Raw genomic sequence first — 20,707 nt, 5'->3', positions numbered from 1 at the left:
TCTAAAACAGAACAAAAAGATCACGCCTCTGGAGGAAAAGTATGCTCTAAATCCTGTCAGAGTCTAGGTCCTCCTAGATAAAAAGCCATATTACTAGGGATAATTAAAGTTGACTCTATTCCATTCTGTCTTTGCCCAGCACCCTTTCTCCCTATCTCTAACCAGCCCATTTCAGTCACTACATTTATGGGCTTCAGAATCTCTCTCTGTAGAGCTCACTTTATTTGTGAACAGATTTAGAAGAAATAGTTCATTGATGTCAATATTTAATATTCTAACTCAATGCTTCCCCAAGTGCCTTATAACATATAATATACTCTATTTTTTTTTTTTTCTGAAAATGTGTCCACTTCAGCAGTGAAAGAGATGGTGTGGTACTCCTGGCTCTGGGTTCCCTCCCTAGGCACATGGACACCCAATGTCAATCACTTAATATGGAACCTTAGGGGGGATCCAGGGCTCATTTCTTCTCTAATCCCTGTCATCCAAAGAGTCACTAAATTCCTCTGATTTGCTTCTGAATATCATTTTTCTGTCTATTCCTATGGAAAGTACCAGTTTAGGCATCTATCACCTCTCATCTGGACCTTGAAACACTCTTAGCTTCCTAACACTGTCCTCAGTTTTAGCCTTCTCTACATCATACTCCACATAGCTGCAAAAACTTAAAATGTAAAACACAGTTCCCGTTAAACCCTTTGTCAGATGTTCTACATTTCAGGATTAGGGTCCATTTCCTCAGCATAGATATTCCAGCATCACTTCTTTATCTGTTTGCATGTGAGTGTGTAGTACAAATTCTCTTTTTAAAATAAAAGTGGAGGACACGTACACGTAAGATTTTTTTTAAACCAAGAGTTCAAAGGGGCATGTAAAAGACAGTAAATATTCCTTGTTCCACTTCCAAAAGGTAATAACTATTACTCATTTCCTTGTGTGTATCCTTCCAGAAATTGTCAGTGCATATACAAATATACGTTTATAGAAAGGTTTATTATTACACGATGAGAACATTCAATAGCATTGTCCTACATCTTGCTTTTAGCATGCCGTCTGATCTCTTGATAATCTTCCCTGTGCCTTTTAAGTTCTCACAATAGGAATTATCTGTAGTTCCCAGAACACTTCATGCTGTTTTCAGGCACACCTCCCAATGCATATGCCCTTTCTTTTGTGTAGAAATGTGTATAGGCTGAAAATGAGAAGAACTTCCACACAATTGCTAACTATTCTTTTCTAAGATTCATTTCAGGCATTAACCCTTCATCATGCCTTAGAAACTACAGACCGGTGCTCCCATAGGATCCTATACATACATGTCTCTATCATAGCACCTACCACATAGACCAAGATAACTAGGGATGTTTCAAATCCACAGTTCTTCTTTCAAAAATATACTTTTCAAAAAATACATTCCTCTAAAAAGAAAAATCTTCACTTCAAGATTAGAAACTTTACATTGTTTGTTTGTTTTTTTAAAAAAGACTATAACCTCTACTAGAGCAAAGACCATATTTAGATGTCTTTTTTTTTTTTTTTTTTTTGGTATTTTCTTTTTTGCTTGAGTAGTTGGATCAATGCTATTGGAAAATTATCCTTTATTCTTAAATTCACAATGCAACAATGGATTTCATTGGGGATGTGAGAGTCAGGGAAAGATACATTGGTTCATTTAGTAGAAGAGTAGCAATGAAGACTGAGGACTCTAAAAGGGGTAAGTGGGCTCACTAAAGATAAAAAAGGAATCTTTCACTCTTTTCTTGTGGACAGCCTTTTTCTGTAAGATTTCACCACTGATATGAATTCATTGTAAACATTTTCTTAAGCATATCTGTCAAGTAGTGAATAATAGATTGTTAAATGTTACTATTAACGTCCTTCCTTTTCAGTAGATAGAAGTCAAGGAACTTCATGAAATGCTTGATCTACTGAAAACAGAAGCATTTTGGGAAAAATAATTTCAGTGCTCATGTGGTTTATGGATGAACTATGTACTAACATTTAGTCAACTATAAACATCTACCAATTCTTACTCCTATGATTTGTAAGTATGATTGTGTCATTTGAGCCCCCTCACTGAAACCTAAGCCAACTGGAAACATTTGAAACGTTCATTTCTCTTTTGAAATGTTTTACTTTCCTTGATAATGCAAAATTTCATTTGTGCATGAGTGTTTTGAAGGTACTATGAAGTATTTGGGGGCCTGCCAAGACAAAAATCATCAGAAACTGAAAGAATGGACATTAAATGATATTCAGCTAAGACAAACACGTTGGGTTTACCCCTTATTTCTCAGTCACCTCATGGAAGGATTTTAGGTAGTTTTGGTAAATCCTTTGGGATGCTCAGATCTTCAAAAATAACAGTTTCCTTCTGTTTCACAACAAGTGTTGAAAAAAAATATTACTTCAGTTGTGGTGGAGCAGTATTCCCAGTTTAAATACAATGGACAGCTCCAGGTAGAAATAATTCCAGTTTAGTCTTGGCTCTAATGTTCAGTACAATATAAACCAGGCATTAGGCCAATTTCATTTTGAAGATCATTGCTTCTTGTTACTGTCTTTGCGAATGTGTTTAAGGAAGAAAAAGTTGGATGAGGATGCCATGACTAATTAAAATAATAATTCAAGAGGCCCTAGATTGCACACAATCAGTACTTCAATGTTCCCAGGAGGCTACATCATTTGCACTCAGTGGGAACTCAATAAATTCTTGTGATTGACTCACCTACCAGGATAATATGGTATTTAAGACAATCTAGTAAGGGAGTAAGATGGAGACAAAGATTTTTTATTTTGATGGAGTCTACAATCTTTAAATATCAAAGTTTTTATGATAGGGTATTTGAACTGGAAAGAGTTTTAGCACTTATGTAATTTGGCTTCATTTTACAAAGGAGAAACCTAGAGAAGCCAAATTACTCACTCAAAGTCCTATGCTATTTTTTACTAGTCTAGTAGTTAGGAGCCAGACCCTAGAGACAAGCTGCCTGGTTTCAAATTTTGGCTCTGCCATTCACTAGCTGTATAAATTCTGAGTAAGTTATTTAACCTAACAACATTTCTCGCTCTCTCAAACTCAGTTTTTCAATCTGTAATGGAGGTGGGGAGGGGTAAGAATTGCATAGCACTAAGTAAAGGATTAAATAACTATTAATGTAAAGCACTGGTAACTGTATCTCACACATGGAAAATGTTCAATAAGTTACTATTCGTTTTCATTGTATTTCACACTATAATACCCAGTCTGATTCTACAATCCTAAAAACCCAGGCATTCAAATGTAAACTCCAGCTTTAAAACAATCTAGATAGGCTTGCTTTAATGTGGCTTAGAGTGAAAAATATATACATATATATATATAAAATCTCCAAACAGGCAAAGGGAAGATTTTCCTTCCTCAGTCTCTCCAGATGTTATAAAATTGTAACCCACAACCTAAAAGAAAAACTTTTTGTGATTACTCATATAAGAATAAAATGTATTTATATGCTAGCTAATACTTCTTTCTGCTTTTGAGTGGTACTCACCTATTTGTTCTGTTTGCAAAGGAAATTCTATTAAAACCTCAGAGAATTTACTGACAGCATCAACAGTATGTTTAGGCTATTTTACAAACTTGTTGCTAGCTCCTCAGTGGTGGAAAAACAGTTTGCAATGTTCTTTATCCTGAAGAAAAAAGTCATAGGTTTCCCTGCAAAGCAACAGAATAGTATTGTGGAGTTACTGTACTTGGAAATGTTTTCATTGCCATCATTTGAGATTGGTTGATTCACAGGTATTAATACAGATAAGAAGACTATTCATTAGTTTAGGTCAAGTCCCATCTCCCATCTTCAGGATCCTGCCTTTGTCCTGTTGCTCATCATCATCATCATCATCATCATCATCATCAGTTATGGAATTAACTTTCTCTTTAGAGAACAGTTACCTGCAACTTAAATAATAACATTCCTAAAGAAATTTGAAAGGAAAAAAAATGTTCATTTCTTTTTTATTCTTTTTTTTTTTAGACTGTTTTGCTCTATTGCATAGGCTGGAGCGCAGTGTCACGATCTTGGCTCACTGCAACCTCCAGCCTCCCAGGTTCAAGTGATTCTCATGCCTCAGTTTCCAGAGTAGCTGAGACTATAGGCACGTGCCATCACACTCAGCTAATTTTTATACTTTTGGTAGACACGGGGTTTCACACCATGTTGTTCAGGCTAGTCTTACACTCCTGACCTCAAGTGATCTGCCCACCTCAGCCTCCCAAAGTGCTGGGATTATTGGTGGGGGCCACTGCACCCAGCCAATTTCTTAATGAAGCTATATCTTAGGATAATGTACTACCTTGATATTCAAAGTACAATCTACATACCAGCAATCAGCATTGCCCAGGAAAATGCAGAATGTCAGGCCCCATCCCACACCTCTGATTCAGAATTTGCATTTTAATAAGATCCCAGACTGATTCACCTATATGTTAAAGATTGAGAAGCACTGACCTAGAGAAATGCATGTGGGGACTGGGAATCTGACAAGCAGTTACTGTTTTGAGTCACACAGTGATAGTAATGAGATATAATTGAAGTATGTACCGGACGTTTCCAGAGTCTAATATTAAGATAACCACCACAACAACAGAAACAATGAATTTTAAGTGGATATTTGGGAAATTAAATTTGTTTTTCCTTAAGCATTATTTATAAAATTGGCTCATTTTCATTTTTGTCATCATTGTTCACTGTAATGTCTGTAAGAGCATTCACTGTTATACTCATTCATGCAAGAAGGAAGGAAAGACAATGAATCCATGATAGTTATCTCATATTGGGAACAGCTTGGATTGAATCCTGCGTTGAGTCAGGACTCATTCGATGTAAGGTCTTCTAGGGATGGCCATATGGACCATCGTGTCTTCAGATTAGTTACAGAGAGCTGCCTGGTTGGAACTCCTACTTGGTAATCAGGATCCACCTCTTGAATAAGAAGGAACAGCTAAGTCACTGGAATTTGAAATATAAGAGTTCAACTACTTGTGAGAAGATAGTTAATATCATGTTTCCCCAAACTACTGTTTGAAGAGAAAACTTGCCTACTACTGTCTGTGTCTTACTGGCTTTATAGTAGCAGATGTTAGTGGTTATGTTAAGGACAATTTCTGGGAGCTCTTGTCTCCATTTACTCCGACTGCCTCCTGTTCATCTTTAATCAGTCCTCTGTGTGTGTACGTGTGTGTGTGTGTGTGTGTGTGTGTGTGTGTGTGTCTATGCCTTGGCAGAAACTGTTAAAAGACAAGGTTTGAAGGTTATACTACATAAATGGAAATCATGGTGGTTTTTTAAGATGACAGTTTAGAAAATGGTAACAGTATGTAGTTGCTATCACACAAACAATATATCCCGTGATGCCAGAAGAACAATCCTTTCTAATTTAATCAATAATATTACTGCATGAAAAGTCTTGTTCTCAAATAGATATGTTTATCTGCATTGGAATTATTCTTCACAATTTTTGCATTCACTGCTTAGAAGCAATGATTCTTGACTATAGAGATTCTTTACTATGTAAAGATTGCTTTTGTTTTTTAATTTGTGGAAAATTAAGAAAACAATTAATTTTTCACAAATTGAGAAATCAGAAAATACTCTTGATATGATGTTAGTTTTTAAAGCAGACAATGTAAAAACCAATCAGGGATTATATTTTACTTGGGGAAGCAAAGAAAAAAAACAAAAATGAATGGAATCTAGTTCTCAAATCCACTAATTTAATGCACAATTATTTCATTTTCCCAGCCATGGAATGGGTAATAATGGTAAGGAACAAAAACATAAATATAAACAATGTTTTAGAAATTGATTTAACTTGCATTTTCTTAAAAACCATTTTTGTGATATTCTTGTCCATTCTTGTTGTTATATTCTTGTCATTTAATGTTGATGAAAATTTTCTATTAAATTACTCAAAAGTTACGGCCTATCAGGGTACTGAAACATGCTTAATACAAAAAGCAATAAGCAATAAGTCTTATTTTCCATGGATTTCCAACCCTATTTATATCATCTAAAATCACAACATATAGTAAGCAATTCTCTTTTGGGGGTGTGGGCTAATCCTCTGAGTTGTGTTTACACAGAACCCTCAATTTTAAAAACATTACTCTTTATTTCCATTTTTCTTGGAGTTATTTCTAATCTATTTATTTCAATGTTTTGTCATAGATGAGAGAAGATAAAATAAACTTTGGGTTCTGTTGATAGTGCTCATTAAAAGGAGAAACAAGAAAGAACAAGTAAATCAAGGTTTATCATTTTTCAGCTTTGAGTGGTTTCTATTTTCTAATCATGTCTCTAACATTGTTGTGGAAAGGTAATGGGGATTGTAGTAGAATATGTATTTTCAAAGGCTTATCAGCTGGGTGAATATTTTTGAAAAATCAAGTGCATATACACGTGTTGCCATGAGTAAACAGACTGTATTATTTAAGCATTAGGAAGAAATGTCCAGTGGTATTTCAGTTAAAGTCAATCCTTGTTCTGAGCTTATGTATGAATTCAGTGGAACAACTGATTATACGGAACTTTTTGTTATGGTGGTTGTTGATTGCAGCAACTTCCCATTTAATTGAGTTTAAAAAAACTGAAAAGGGGTATGTCAATATAGCCAACAGAATCATATATTTTTTCAAATTCTGAAAAGCATGGCACTCTGCATGGCAAGGTAGAACAAAGACTGCATTTGCTTTTTGAGCTTTTTAAATCTTCTATTTTATCAATTTTCTGTGGATGTTTACAAGATACCAAAGTAAATGATTGAAAAGGAAAATAGTATCATTATTAATTTACATGATACAACTTGTTAAGCTAATTCATTGTCTAATTTGTCCAGTAGCATTTGTGTAGATTAGGCACAATTTGTGTATGTACACATATTATTACATTCCTCAAAGTGTTTCTAAATAGTGTGTTTTGGGTTACTTTGTAGTGTTAACATGTATGTAAACAGAATATAATAACTCAGTTTGCCAATGAGAAAATATTCATTGTGTATTACGTTTTTAAAATTGAGTTTCTTTTTCCAGCAGGACAATCAGAGACATCTAAAAATAGTATTTTAAATAAGCTATTTGAAGCAGGAGCCGCTACAACTACAAAATACAGCAATTAAATAGTCACACCTTTTATTCTATTCCTATTCAGTAAGCTATAGACATATTTATTTCTTCCCTAACATAACCTAAAAAGGAAAAGAAAAAAATTCTTAAACCCCTAGCCTATTAAAATAAAACGACACAGTAGGAATGAAATGAAAGACAATTCAATAGCCTTTATAGCCATAGAGTGATACAATCTCAAATGGTTTTACTCTTTAAATTATTCAGGATTTATAAATTTCTGCCGCCATAATATTTTTTTACAAGTGGAATAAAAATGGCATTTTGCTCACGTAGATCTAGCTGATCCCTGGGTGGCTGATTCTAGAAAAGCAACAGGCTTTTCCCCGTCTTACAAGAAGCAACAGTTAGAAACTCTAAGTAGAAAACTCCTACACACAGTGGACGGAACCAGCCGACAGAGAAAGTGGCACCTTTTTCAGTTCATTTTGCAACAGCTTCCAAAAAGAGAAGGAAAATGTATATAAAGGAATGTTGACCCCTTTGAAATGAAAGGACTATGCTGCGTTACTGTCGCCCCCTCTCCCTTCCAACGTCCCTTAAATTATCAGGCTTTTTAGGCATGCTTAGGTTTCTAGAGTAAGGTGAAGCAATAGGACTTGATTTATTTTGTTTCAACTTAAATTTGCAAGATGCAGTAAGACAAATTCATAACCTCCCGCAAGGGAACAATACAAGCCTACCCAGGCTCGGGCACTTTTCCTACTAGCAAGCATGGACTGTTGTCTTAGCCTGTTGCTCCTGCCACCTGGTGTGCCTGAACACTTTGAAACCCCGACTGTGCTCTTGATGGCAGGCCCTTGGTGCGTCGGGGCTTGCTGACTGACTGAGAGGGCCATGGGGATTGCCCGGGCTGCGCCTGGGGAGGCGATGGCTGCCGACCACCGGTCCGGGGACCCTAGTGCAGGCCGCCCAGCTGCCGGCAGATGGTGCCCTCCTCATCCGAACACGCAGGGAAACCCAGCTAAAGTAACGCTCAGACTCCGCCCCAGCCGATCCACGGCGCAACAGTCACTCGTCCTTCCCAAAATAGTGCAGAGCACGTTTCCCCTGGAACACCGCAGTAGCCCGTGTGTGTCGAAATTACAAACCAGGAGCGACCGGGTGTGTGTGCCGGAGTGGGGAGCGCGTGCGGAGTGGGACCCCAGGGCCCAGGGGCGAGGTGACCGCCAGTGAAACGCAGAGGGCAAAGGGACCGGTTCATTTCCCATCTGCGTAAGCTGGCCCGCCGGGCCCGTCGGGAGGCCACTCACCATATTCACTTCGGAGACCATGTCTATGCTGGCGACATCGATCCGCATCCCAACGTCCACGGGGGGCCCTGCCAGGGAGGTGGGCCACATTAGCGACAGATTCTCTCAGTGACAGCAGGCTGGGGAGGGTCTGGGGACTTCCCAGCCCTTACTCCATTCTGAACGGGCTCCCTCCCTGCTCCCCCCACCCCACCCCTTTCAGGGGACAGCCTGGGAAAACAGGTGTGGGCACACGTATGATGCAGTGACTATGCAGAGGGTGTGTCGGCCCGGGAGAAGGTCGCCTCCGCCTGAGGATTCATCCACCTGAGACTGGGGATCCGGTGTGTGTGTGAGTGTGTGTGTGGGGGGGGGGGGTGTGTGTGTGTCCAGGGCATAGTGCACGCTTACGAAAATGACATGCCCTTTTTTTTTCTTTTTCTTTTTTTTTTTTTTTTTTTTGACATTTATCTTTGACAGAAAAGGAGAACTAGGGATGGGTTACAGGTTGAAAAAAGATGAAGCGTTACCTCCGAAGTCCGGCCGCAAGCGAATGTCATATCCTTTGAGCAATCTGTCCACTGTCTCTTTCACGTATGACATGTTGCTGGGTTCATTGGTGCTGAGGGGAAGAAGTAGGGACCGTATTCAAAATGAGCACAAACTGTGAGCACATATAAAAAGATACAGGCACACCTACCCCCAAACAACAAGATACATGATCCAGCAGACACGTAAAAAGAAACATACCAAGAAAAAAAAGAGAGAGAGAGAGATTCAACAACAGCAGCTCACCTGTGTGCACAACAGACCATGGTAATCATCACAGGGAAAGAGAGAAGCCCCAAACTCTCTCGATTTTGTGCTGTCCACATTACTAACTCTGATTAAAGAATTGTCTTTTCTGCGAAGATTCAAGGAATGCAACTTAGTCGGCTGCTGGGCAGTAATTCCCGAATGGACCTGCGCATGCGCAGAGCGCGCTCACTACCAAAAGACACCTTGTGCCTTGCAAACAGTATTCCTAGCGGTAATAGGCAACAGATTTCAATTCCTCTAAAGTTCCTATTTGGGGTGCTCCGTGTCCTCCGGGTAGTCAGAGACAAGCCGCTGTTTCCACGCAGGGGATCCTACGAGCTTGTGTAAACGGAGTTTCCTTCATGCATTGGAGGTTACTATGTTGATTTCCTTTCTGCCCTCAACCTGATTTTGTTTTTGTTTTTTTGCTGGGCTCTCAGTGATCTGGCTAAGGCTGCCTGTGATTGGCATCTTTCATTGACAGTCATGGAGGTCCTAGACGGGGACTCTGGAGGCGGGTCTGTTGTTTTCTGGTAGCCTGTGGGGGTACCGGGCGGATGTGATCAGCGGGGGTTGAGGGTGGGGGTGACTGGGAGCAGGGAAGAGTGGAGAGAGAGGGAGCTGGAGAGTTACTAAAGTATAGAGGCAACTCTATAAGACGTATTTGAGAACTCCAAAAATCAGTTGCCCTTGGGAGGCATCCTAGGACATTTGGCTTGGTGTAGACTTCTGTAACAGGCAGAGTAGGAGGGACAAGTCAACTTTTCTTCTAACCCACTTTTCTTCCCTGACCTTGTCGTTTCTCATCCAGGTTGGGAAATGAGGGAAACAAAGGATCCAGCAGCAGTTCTGGGCAGGCAATCTTTTTTTCTAGGGTCATCTACGGCAAGCCCCACTTTCCTCCAGCTTCTGATAAGAAAAATCTCCTTCTTAAATTGACAGCATTTAAGGTGGTATTTGTGACCCCTAGCAGAACTCTGAAACATCCAGACAGTTTAACCTCTGTTCACCACTAGGTTGGGATTCTGCAGGAGCAAGCATTGTTTGAATTAAATCAAATTCAGTAACTTCGATTCTACAAATGTCATTGAGCACATGTTAGGCAGAAGGCCCTGGGCTAGGTGTTTGTTCTTTTTTTAAATAGTACATATTAAATTGTGTTGTGGGCATTCTGGGACTTATAACTGATTCAAAAAGAGTTCCTGACCTAGAGAAATTCACATGTCAGGGAAGGGATGGATACAAGTGTAAGTAAAGCCAGTGGTAATCCCTACTCCTATTATCGTCTGCTGCTTACTTTTTTGAGGGAAATAGGGGACAGTCTAAAAATTCAACTAGGATGGAAGTGTTGCAAGGTCAAGAAACTTATGCATGTTCTTAGTATTTCCTTACACAGGAGATACCAAACAAAAAAAATAGAAAAAAAATTATTCCATTACAATAACAACAAAAAATTCGAATGTACATAGGAATAACTGGGGAAAAATACACACAAGAACTTTAGAGTGAAGTTATATAACATTATTTAAACACACAAAATATGACCTAGATAAATGGAAAATATACCATATGGGTAACTGGGAAGACTCAACATTGTAAGGATGTCAATTCTATCCAATGTAAGAAATATAACCAATTTGAATCAAAATTCCTACATTCTAAATGGAAATGAAGAAACTAATTCCAAAATTCAAATACAAGAATGAGGGGGTAAATAAAAGCCAAGAAAACTTGGAAGAAGAAGAAAAAAAAAAGAGAAGGAATATGGGGGCATTTGCCTTTGAGATATCAAGGCATTACTGAGCTATATAGAAATTGAATCACCTATGGCATGGAATTCATGTAGGGATAAAAAGCAAAAGAGTACAAGCAAATAAAGAGCACAGAAATACTCCTCTATTTTAAGAAAAGTAGGAAAAGATGAGCTATTCAATAAATACTGCAAGACAATTTATTATCCATAAGGGAAAAAAAGTAAATCTTTACATCATTACTTACACGACAATGTATTACAGGTAGATATGTAACTTTAATACAAAAAGCAAAACGTTCAAAACTTCAAACTATATAGGAGAATATCTTTATGACTGTGATAAAAGGAAAGATCTAAAGATGAACAAAGGTATAAATGATAAAAAAGATTATTGCGATAACTATGTTAAAATGTAACCTTCTTTAAATCCAAAGATTCTTCTGAAAAGTCAAGTTATACATAGAAAGAACATGTTTTCAGGAAATTTGACCATCAAAGGGTTTGTATAAAGAAATTACCAGAAAAAAAACTTCTAGAAGTAAAAAAAGATCAAAAGCTACTCTAAATAAGGAATTGCAAATTCAAGGAATTGTACACTATTTTAAACTAATCAGGTATGCAAAACTTAAGAATATTAAAAATTGGCTTTTAAAACTCCATATATTTTCAGTAGACAAAATTGATCTAAACACTTTGTACTGTTCTTTGGACATACTAGTAAAGTCAAAGATGCCCATGCCCTTTGGCCCAGAATTTCTACCACTCAGAATATACCCTAGTGATAAACTTATGCAGTGTAAGAATGTTTATGGCAGTGTTGTTTTTAGTAGTGCAACAATTTTTATTAATTGCAAATAAATAGGAATATAATCACAAATGTAATATAATAGTCAAAATAGTTGAACCTCTACGTGCTTCTACAAAGATAAATCCCAAGAGTAAAGCATTGAGCAAAAACAAAACAAGAGCAGGGTGAAGAATGATACAATGAGCCATGATAACATAAATTTTAAAACAGTTAAGTGTAAAACCAAGAATATATATTATGTACATATGCAGCACATATATATATATATATAGGTGTGGGTGTGTTTGTGTATGTATATGTATGTATACATGTGTATATATATATACACATACACAAACATACACACACCCATATATATATATACACACACACACAGAATAGAGAACAAAAATAGGAAGGATACCACATTTTAGGGTTCAAATGAATCTACAATATTTTATCAAAAAAATTTCATTCCAATTAGCCACAACATGATATTCTCCATATATTTCTACTCTCCATATATTTCTAGATATTTGAAATATTTTACAGAAAGCTGATCAAAACCGATAACGAAGTGACAAACTAGGAGATATATTTGCAATTTATATTTTAAAATGTCTATGCAAGTCAATGAGAGAAATAAATGTCTAATAAATAATGAGCAAACAATTGTAACAAGAATTTCACCAAAGAATCCCTAATATTTGATAGCAGAGTAGGGTGACTGTAACTTTGTTAGAGTAGGGTAGGGTGACAGTAACTTAACTGTACATTTTAAAGTAACTTAAAGAGTATATTTGGATTGTTTTTAACTTCAAGGATAAATGCTTAAGGGGATGGATACACCATTCTTTATGATGTGCTTATTTCACAATGCATATCTATATCAAAACATCTCATGTACCCCATAAACATACACACCTACTATGTGCTTGCAAAACTTTAAAAAATAGAAAATTTTTTTAAAATAATTAAGTGACCAATAAATATATTGCAAAGTTTCAACCTCAATAGTAATCAAATGAATACAATTTTTAAAATAGATATGAAGTACCATTTTCACTTGTTGGTTTGCTAGTTTAAAATGGTTTAACATTAGGTAATCATGGAAGCTGTGGAGAAACACGATTTCATTTACTTTGGGGGAGTATAAATTGCCACAATCTATTTTAAGGATGATTTGTAATATTAATAGTAATATGATATGTCATTAGATGCATGTATTGGTGGCATTTGCCTTCTGTTCAATTAATCAGTTTTTCTGATTTAACCTAATATGATATAATTTTATTTCAATCACTCATTGTTAGTAGAGTATGAATTTTGATAAGGCAGCAACACCATTATTGCTTTTTAAGACATTTACATATCCTTTGTTATGTTTTCATACTTTTTCTAGATTAAATATAGTATTAATTTAATAAGATCTAAAAATCTCATGTTACTTTTATATTGCATTAAATATTCTAATTAACTTAAGAAGTAATTTTAACCTGTGTTAGCAGGAATGGTACCGCTTCACTTTTTGCATATCAATTTATCCTCTAGAGATATATCATTTTCTTTAAAAAAAAAGTCTTGTGTTTCAGATTATATTAATAACCAGCTATTTAATATATTTCTTAGCTATATAAGAATACATTTTTCACTTTGCATTTTTCAGCTCTTCTTATTTATGTATTATAGCAAGGACCTTTGAGGATAAAACTTACATCATGTAATAAGCCAAGTATATTTTTACCTCTTTTTATTTTTACTTCCTGTTATGCTATAACAATTTTTATATTTAAAAATTCATATTGCAATTTTTTCTAGATTTATTCTTATTGGAATGTCTTCTCAAGTTATTATTTATAAATTTTTACTATTTGATAAATTATGGTGATATAAGGATATTCATTGCTCATTTCAAGTAGAATTCTATCCAAATAAATACAATATTTTGTTTTAAAATGTATGCTCTGTCTTACTAATAAAGAGATGTTCTAAGCCATTGCTTTTATTAAAATGTTGCCATTGCATTAATAAGAATAATTAACATTTTAATAGGCTTATTATTTATCAGCACTATTTTAAACACTTGACGTATCTAGTGTTCATAATATCTTAAGAGGTAGGGATATATATAATCAGTTCTGTTTTAAAGATGAAGACACTTAAACACAGAAAGTAACTTATCCAAGGTCAAACAAAAAATGAGAGACAAAATTCAAATTCAAATAGTCTAATGAAAGTTTACATTCTTTTCTAGTACATTATTAATTATGAAAAATGTTGCCAGCATAAAATATATTTTTAAACTCTACTGAGATCTTTAAATGTTTTTTGCAACTTCTCATGTATAATTAAATGCATTTTGGGTTTAACATATGTTAAGAGTGATTTATATTTTAGAAAAAGCCCAAATTATGTAAAGAATTTTTATTTGAGTATAGCAGACCATGCTATCCAAGTAGAATCTTATGAAGGGTACTCTGAAAATCCTGATTTGTAGTGTTGTGCCCTCTAGTTGGTCCCTGTAATGCTGTGGGTCAGGAAAAGTCACAGAGAATGATGACTATTAAGCCTGTCCTCAGTAATATATTACTGTAGAGCATCATCTAAAAAGAGTTGCCATTCATATCTGTGTTAATGTGTTTTATATATTTTACAGTAAAATAGATTTTACTGTTTACTGATGTTGCTTAGTAGAAACTATAATTTTTATCTTCTTTTATAAAATAAATATTTGGTGCCTGATATTAACTGGAGAACAAAACAACCAACCAGGTGATTATCCGGTGAACACTTTCCAGCTAAACATTATAACCTTTGGGCTAATTCATTAATGGTGAGTTTATTTAAAAATATTTTTAGAACTATGCAACAATAAGCGATACAAACTATTGGAGCAAGGGCACCCAAATCACCAATATATAATAATTTTTAAAAATGCTAGAAATGAGAAAAGGACTTTTTATTTTTATTTTTATTTTTACACTAAGGTCTCACTATGTTGCCTAGGCTGATCTCGAACTTCCTGAATTCAAGAGATCCTCCCACCCCGGCCTTCAGAATAGCTGCCATTGCACCCAGCAAAAACATTTTTTCTTGCCTTGGAATATCAGGGAAGTTAGCTCAATAGAGTTGAAACTTTTTGCTAGATCTTGAAATTCACCAAGTTGAGAATTTGGGAGGAGTTAGAAGAGATGGAAAGCACAAGTAAAGGCTTTGAGTTTTAAAGTTGATGGCATTACAAAAAAATGGAAGTAGTTAAGGCAGAATTGAACAAAAAATATGTTTGCAGTGGTGAGAGGGGATAATGAGAAGCGGATAGGAATGGGGTAAGATGGTGAGAGCTATGTTTCCAACTTACAGATAAGCAAGACAAGAATAGCAAAAGAAATTTGGGGATTTGGTTGGGAAATAAAACTTCTTTTACTCTGCCTCATGTTAAATACATATTCTTCATTAATGAATTGAGATAAGAACATTGCTAATCTATCATTTTTATCTTGTCATTAAAATTATTTTAAGATAGATTTAAAGAAAAATTTAGAAAAATCTAGACTGAGAATATGACATAGTGACAGTGTAATTAATTAAGAAATAATCTAATTACTTTCTGTTGGAAAAAAAAATCAAGTTTATAAAACTATCCTCTCCCTGAAATGCAAATCAGAACCACAATACGATACCGCCTTACTCCTGCAAGAATGGCCATAATCAAAAAATCAAAAAATAATAGATATTGGCATGGATGCAGTGAAAAGGGAACACTTCTACACTGCTGGTGGGAATGTAAACTAATACAACCACTATGGAAAACAGTGTGGCGATTCCTAAAAGAACTAAAAATAGAACTATCGTTTGATCCAGCAATCCCACTACTGAGTATCTACCCAGAGGAAAAGAAGTCATTATATGAAAAAGATATTTGCACATGCATGTTTATAGAAGCACAATTTGCAATTGCAAAAATGTGGAGCCAACCCAAATGCCCATCAATCAATGATATATATGATATATATGTGATATATATGTGATTTTTTATATATATATATACACACACACACAAATATATATATATGATGGACTACTACTCAGCCATAAGAAGGAATGAATTAATGGCATTCACAGCAACGTGGCTGGAATTGGAGACTATTATTCTAAGTGAAGTAACTCAGGAATGGAAAACAAAACATTGTATGTTTTCACTCATAAGTGGGAGTTAAGCTATGAGGATAAGGGCATAAGAATGACACAGTGAACTTTGGGAATTCAGGGGAAAGGGTCAGAAGGCGGTAAGGGATAAAAATCTACAAACTGGGTACAGCATAGACAGCTCGGGTGATGGGTGCACCAAAATCTCACAAATCATCACTAAGGAACTTATCCATATAACCAAATGTCACCTGTTCCCCCAAAAACCTATGGAAATAAAAAATTTTAAAAATAAAACTATCCTCTCTGTGACAGATAAAACTTAAATCATCCAGCATTTTAAACAACAAGTGTTTTCTTCAGTCATGGAGAATATCGGATGGAGGATTTGAGGGAATTGCACATTTCTTTCCCTTCCTGTCCTTAGAAATGTATTAGCCATAGTCATGGAATGGTTTTAATTTGTACTTAAGAAATAAAATACTTTTCGGTCCGGGGCGGTGACTCACACCTGTAATCCCAGCACTTTGGGAGGCCGAGGCAGGCGGATCACGAGATCAAGAGATCGATACCATCCTGGCTAACACGATGAAACCCAGTCTGTACGAAAAATACAAAAAATTAGCCGGTCGTGGTGGTGGGAGCCTGTAGTCCCAGCTACTCGGGAGGCTGAGGCAGGAGAATGGCTTGAACTCGGGAGGCGGAGCTTGCAGTGAGCCGAGATTGCGCCACTGCAGTCCAGCCTTGGCGACAGAGCGACACTCCATCTCAAAAACGTAAAATAATAAAATAAAATAAAATACTTTTCAATATGAACCCTCACACAAATATATGGACATATAATAAAAAGTCAGCAAGCCTTTAAGAAAAATCAGTATCGGCCGGGCGCGGTGGCTCAAGCCTGTAATCCCAGCACTTTGGGAGGCCGAGACGGGCGGATCACGAGTTCAGGAGATCGAGACCATCCTGGCTAACACGGTGAAACCCCGTCTCTACTAAAATACAAAAAAAAATTAGCCGGGCCAGGTGGCGGGCGCCTGTACTCCCAGCTACTCGGGAGGCTGAGGCAGGAGAATGGCGTGAACCCGGGAGGCGGGGCTTGCAGTGAGCTGAGATCCGGCCACTGCACTCCAGCCTGGGCAACAGAGCTAGACTCCGTCTCAAAAAAAAAAAAAAAAAGAAAGAAAAATCAGTATCATGAAGGATAGGAAGTAAATTCCAGAAGCAGAAAATTAAATCCCATGGAAAGTAAAACTACTTTGAAGCACAAAAGCATCCAAGAGTACACAATAAGAAGAACAAACTACTAGAAGAAAATAAAAATTAACAATAATGAAATTCCATAAATGGGTGGAATGACACAGTTGAAGATTTTATTAGTTAGCTAGATAATAGAAACAAATAACAATCTAGATGGCATTGCAAAAGGGTAAAGACACATTGGAAAGACATCCAAAAAATCTAACAAGAATTACATAAGAACAGAGGAAAAGAAGGGGAGGAAATAATTTTTAAAAGTAATGTTCCTGAAATAACAACAGTTATTAATTTACACCCCTACTCATTTTTTTTTTCATTTTTCTATTTTTAATTTGTGTTGGTACATAGCAAGTGTATATACCTGTGGAGTACACGAGATGTTTGATATGTCATGCAATGTGAAATCATAACATTTATTGTGATTATTTATACATGTGAAATCCCACATTTATAATTATATGAAAGGAATAGAAAGAAACTAACCGTTTTCATCTATTATTTCTGAATGCTAATGTTACAGTTATTTTTTTCTTCATTTATACTTTTATATATTTCTTTCCAAATTCTACATGAATGTATATTATTTTTAAACCAAAAGATATACCTATAAACAAACTGCATACTCCAGTTCTTTTGGCAATAATTATGAAATGATCAAACTTTAATAAGACTTGAAAATGGCAATTTTCATAAAAACACACATAACCATAAAACAGAAACAGAAAGACACTACTTTAAAAAGAAAATTAAAATGATGAAGAATGAGATATTCATCCCCTCAAGCATTAATCCTTTGAGTTACAAACAGCCCAATAACACTCTTTAAATTATTTTAAAATGCACATTTAAGTTATTATTGCCTAGAGTCTCCTTATTGTGCTATCAAATAGTAAGTCTTATTCATTCTTTCTGTTTTTGTATCCACTAATGGATCCCAGCTTTCCCTCAAGCCCCCCACTACTCTTCCCAGTCTCTGGTAACTATCCTTCTACTCTATGTCCATGAGTTCAATTGCTTTGATTTTCAGATCCCACAGATAAGTGAGAACATGTGATGTTTGTCTTTCTGTGCCTGGATTATTTCACTTAACATAATGATCTCCAGTTCCATCCATGTCACTGCAAATGATTGCCTCTCATTCTTTTTCATGGCTGAAGAGTACTCCATTGTGTATATATACCACATTTTCTCTATCCATTCATCTGTTCATGGATTTTAGGTTGCTTCCAAACCTATTGTAACAAGTACCTATTGTAAACGGTGCTTCAGCAAACATAGCAGTGGAGATATCTCTTTGATATACTGATTTTCTTTCTTTTGGATAAATACCCAGCAGTGGGATTGCTGGATCATATGGTAGCTCAATTTCTAGTTTTCTTTGAGGAACCTCCAAACTGTTCTCCGTAGTAATTGTACTAATTTACATTCCCACCAACAGTATACAAGTGTTCTCTTTTCTCCACATCCTTACCAGCGTTTGTTATTGCCTGTCTTTTGGATCTAAGCTATTTTAACTGGGGCAAGATGACATCTCATTGTCATTTTGATTTGCATTTCTCTGATGTGATTGAATGTTAAACAGCATTAATTAGTCATATTCTGATGAAATTTTGGAACATCGTGGATAAAGAAAAACATCTAAAACACTCTTGAGAAAAATAAATCATATTATCTACATAGATAAAAGAATAATTTGTCATTCTTTTGGCCAGTAAAATTAGTACCAGAAACAATGAAGCAATGTTTTTAAAATTCTGAGCAAAAATGACTTTGAAGTGCTAATTTTATACTCTAAAACACTAACATTCAATTGTGTTGGCACTATAAAATCATTTTTAGACATAAAAGGACTAAGAACGTTTTGCCCCATTAGATCCTTTTAGCAAGAAATACATAAGGATTGCTATAGGAAAACAAAGCATTAATACTGGAAAGAAGTAATTAACACATAAAATAAAGTGAGAAGCAAATAAACCAGTAAAATAAAATATTCTCCAATTTTTAAGTAGAGCGCTGTGAAATTTAAAGCATTTGTAAAAAAAAAAAATTCTGAAGCTATAAGCAAGAGGTACAGAAACTAATTATGAGTTAGAGGAGGAGCCATGAGTTTTATCAATTTTGATGAAACAGGAAGAAGATATTTTAAATAAGCCATACTTCTTTAGTAGGAATTAGGAATTAAAAATAAAATCTCTAATTTATTGAGTGCTTACTCTGTTCCAGGCCCTGTTTTAAGTATTTTTTGTATATTAAGCCATTCATACCTAACATATTGAAGCTCTGGTAATATTATTTTATTATTCTGATTTTTTAAAAGGAGGAGCAGATGGGAAAAGTAAGTTGTTGTGGGTCACATAGCTTAGATATGACAAGGCCAGAGTTCAGGCCCACAAAGTCAAAATCAAAACTCAATATTATCAACTGTTTTGCTATACTCTTTCTGATGAAGAAAAGCCAGAGGATAGAGAATGAAATATTTAAATATTGATGTACAGATAATTCTCCCAGAAAAAAAAGAAGGAACTGAGATAGTAGATGAGTGAAAAAAAGTTGGAATATTCAAGAGAAGACCACACATTATTGAAGATAAGCATACCTGCAGAGGATCCGAAAACACAGCCATTTCTGTGGGTTCCCTTGATTACCTTCTGTTTTTTTCCAGCTTCATCATGATTCCTCCATTCCTAGTAGTTTAGCATTTTCTGTGTCCACACATGGCAGAGTATCACAGCTGTTCATTATTAGCACGTACATTCTTGTAATAAAATCACTAAATCAACGTGCTATGAAGAAAATAACCATTTTAAAACTTAATAATGTCTCTCACTTATCTGGAATTCTGTCTGGCACAAAACAGATATGCAATAAATGCTTGTTGAATTGATGAATGAATAAATAAATAAATTTAGCAATATTTGGTAAAGAGGATGGGCCATAAGCAAGGCAGATACGTTAAGTATATGATATGTTTAGATAGTGATAGGAGAGAAAAATTAAATCAGGCCATGGCAGATAGGAATCTGGGGAGGGTTTTGTTCGTTGAAAAGTAGAAAGAGTGGTTAAGGAAGACTGGTATAAAAAGGTGACATTTGAGTACAGAACTGCGGTTAGCAATGTAAATATGCTAACAAAGAGCACTACCAACAGAAAAGAGCAAGTGCAAAGATACTGAAGTAGGAATGTGTCTGGTAGGTTTAAGGAGGCCAGTGTGACTAGAGCAGAGTGAGAGACAGAAAAAGTAACAGGAGGTGAGTCAGAGAGTCGAAGCATTCACTCTAAGATGGAAAACCAGTGGAAGGATTTGATATAAAATAACATGATCTGATTTGCCTTTTAACAGAAGCACTCTAGCTACTCTAGAATATAGACTATTAGAGGGCCATGGTGGAAGAAGTTAAGTCAGTAATCCAAGTGGGAAAATTATAGTAGTAGTAGAGGTGATGAAAAGTGGTCATATTCCAGATATAGTGTGAAGCTACAGTTAACAGGACTTCCTGAGAGATAGGATACAGATGTGAGGAAAAGAGATGAGTAAAAGATGACTCCAATATCTTTGAGCTGAGTAAATGGAA

At 35.8% G+C, this 20,707-nt stretch overlaps 1 protein-coding gene across 9 annotated transcripts in view; it reads right to left on the bottom strand.

Moving 5' to 3' along the window:
* The window catches only part of GABRB1 (gamma-aminobutyric acid type A receptor subunit beta1), a 447,091-nt gene that overhangs the window by 399,757 nt on the left and 26,627 nt on the right, over window positions 1–20,707 (bottom strand). For 8 of the 9 annotated variants that reach the window (XM_045392330.3, XM_045392329.3, XM_065544972.2 and 5 more), the window contains 2 exons: window positions 8,922–9,013; window positions 8,413–8,480 (listed from right to left, as the gene is read on the bottom strand). In XM_045392330.3, coding sequence (XP_045248265.1) covers window positions 8,413–8,480; window positions 8,922–8,994 — 141 coding nt within the window. In that variant the 5' untranslated portion in view covers window positions 8,995–9,013. Of the gene's footprint in view, window positions 1–8,412; window positions 8,481–8,921; window positions 9,014–9,186; window positions 9,359–20,707 lie in introns of those variants that run through there. The other variant, XM_005554816.5, reaches the window with a different exon arrangement.

Source organism: Macaca fascicularis, chromosome 5 (genome assembly GCF_037993035.2).
Source record: "Macaca fascicularis isolate 582-1 chromosome 5, T2T-MFA8v1.1".
Lineage (NCBI taxonomy): Eukaryota > Metazoa > Chordata > Mammalia > Primates > Cercopithecidae > Macaca > Macaca fascicularis.
The sequence above is the reverse complement of the archived record's forward strand: the minus strand, read 5'-3'. Positions and strand labels throughout refer to the sequence as shown.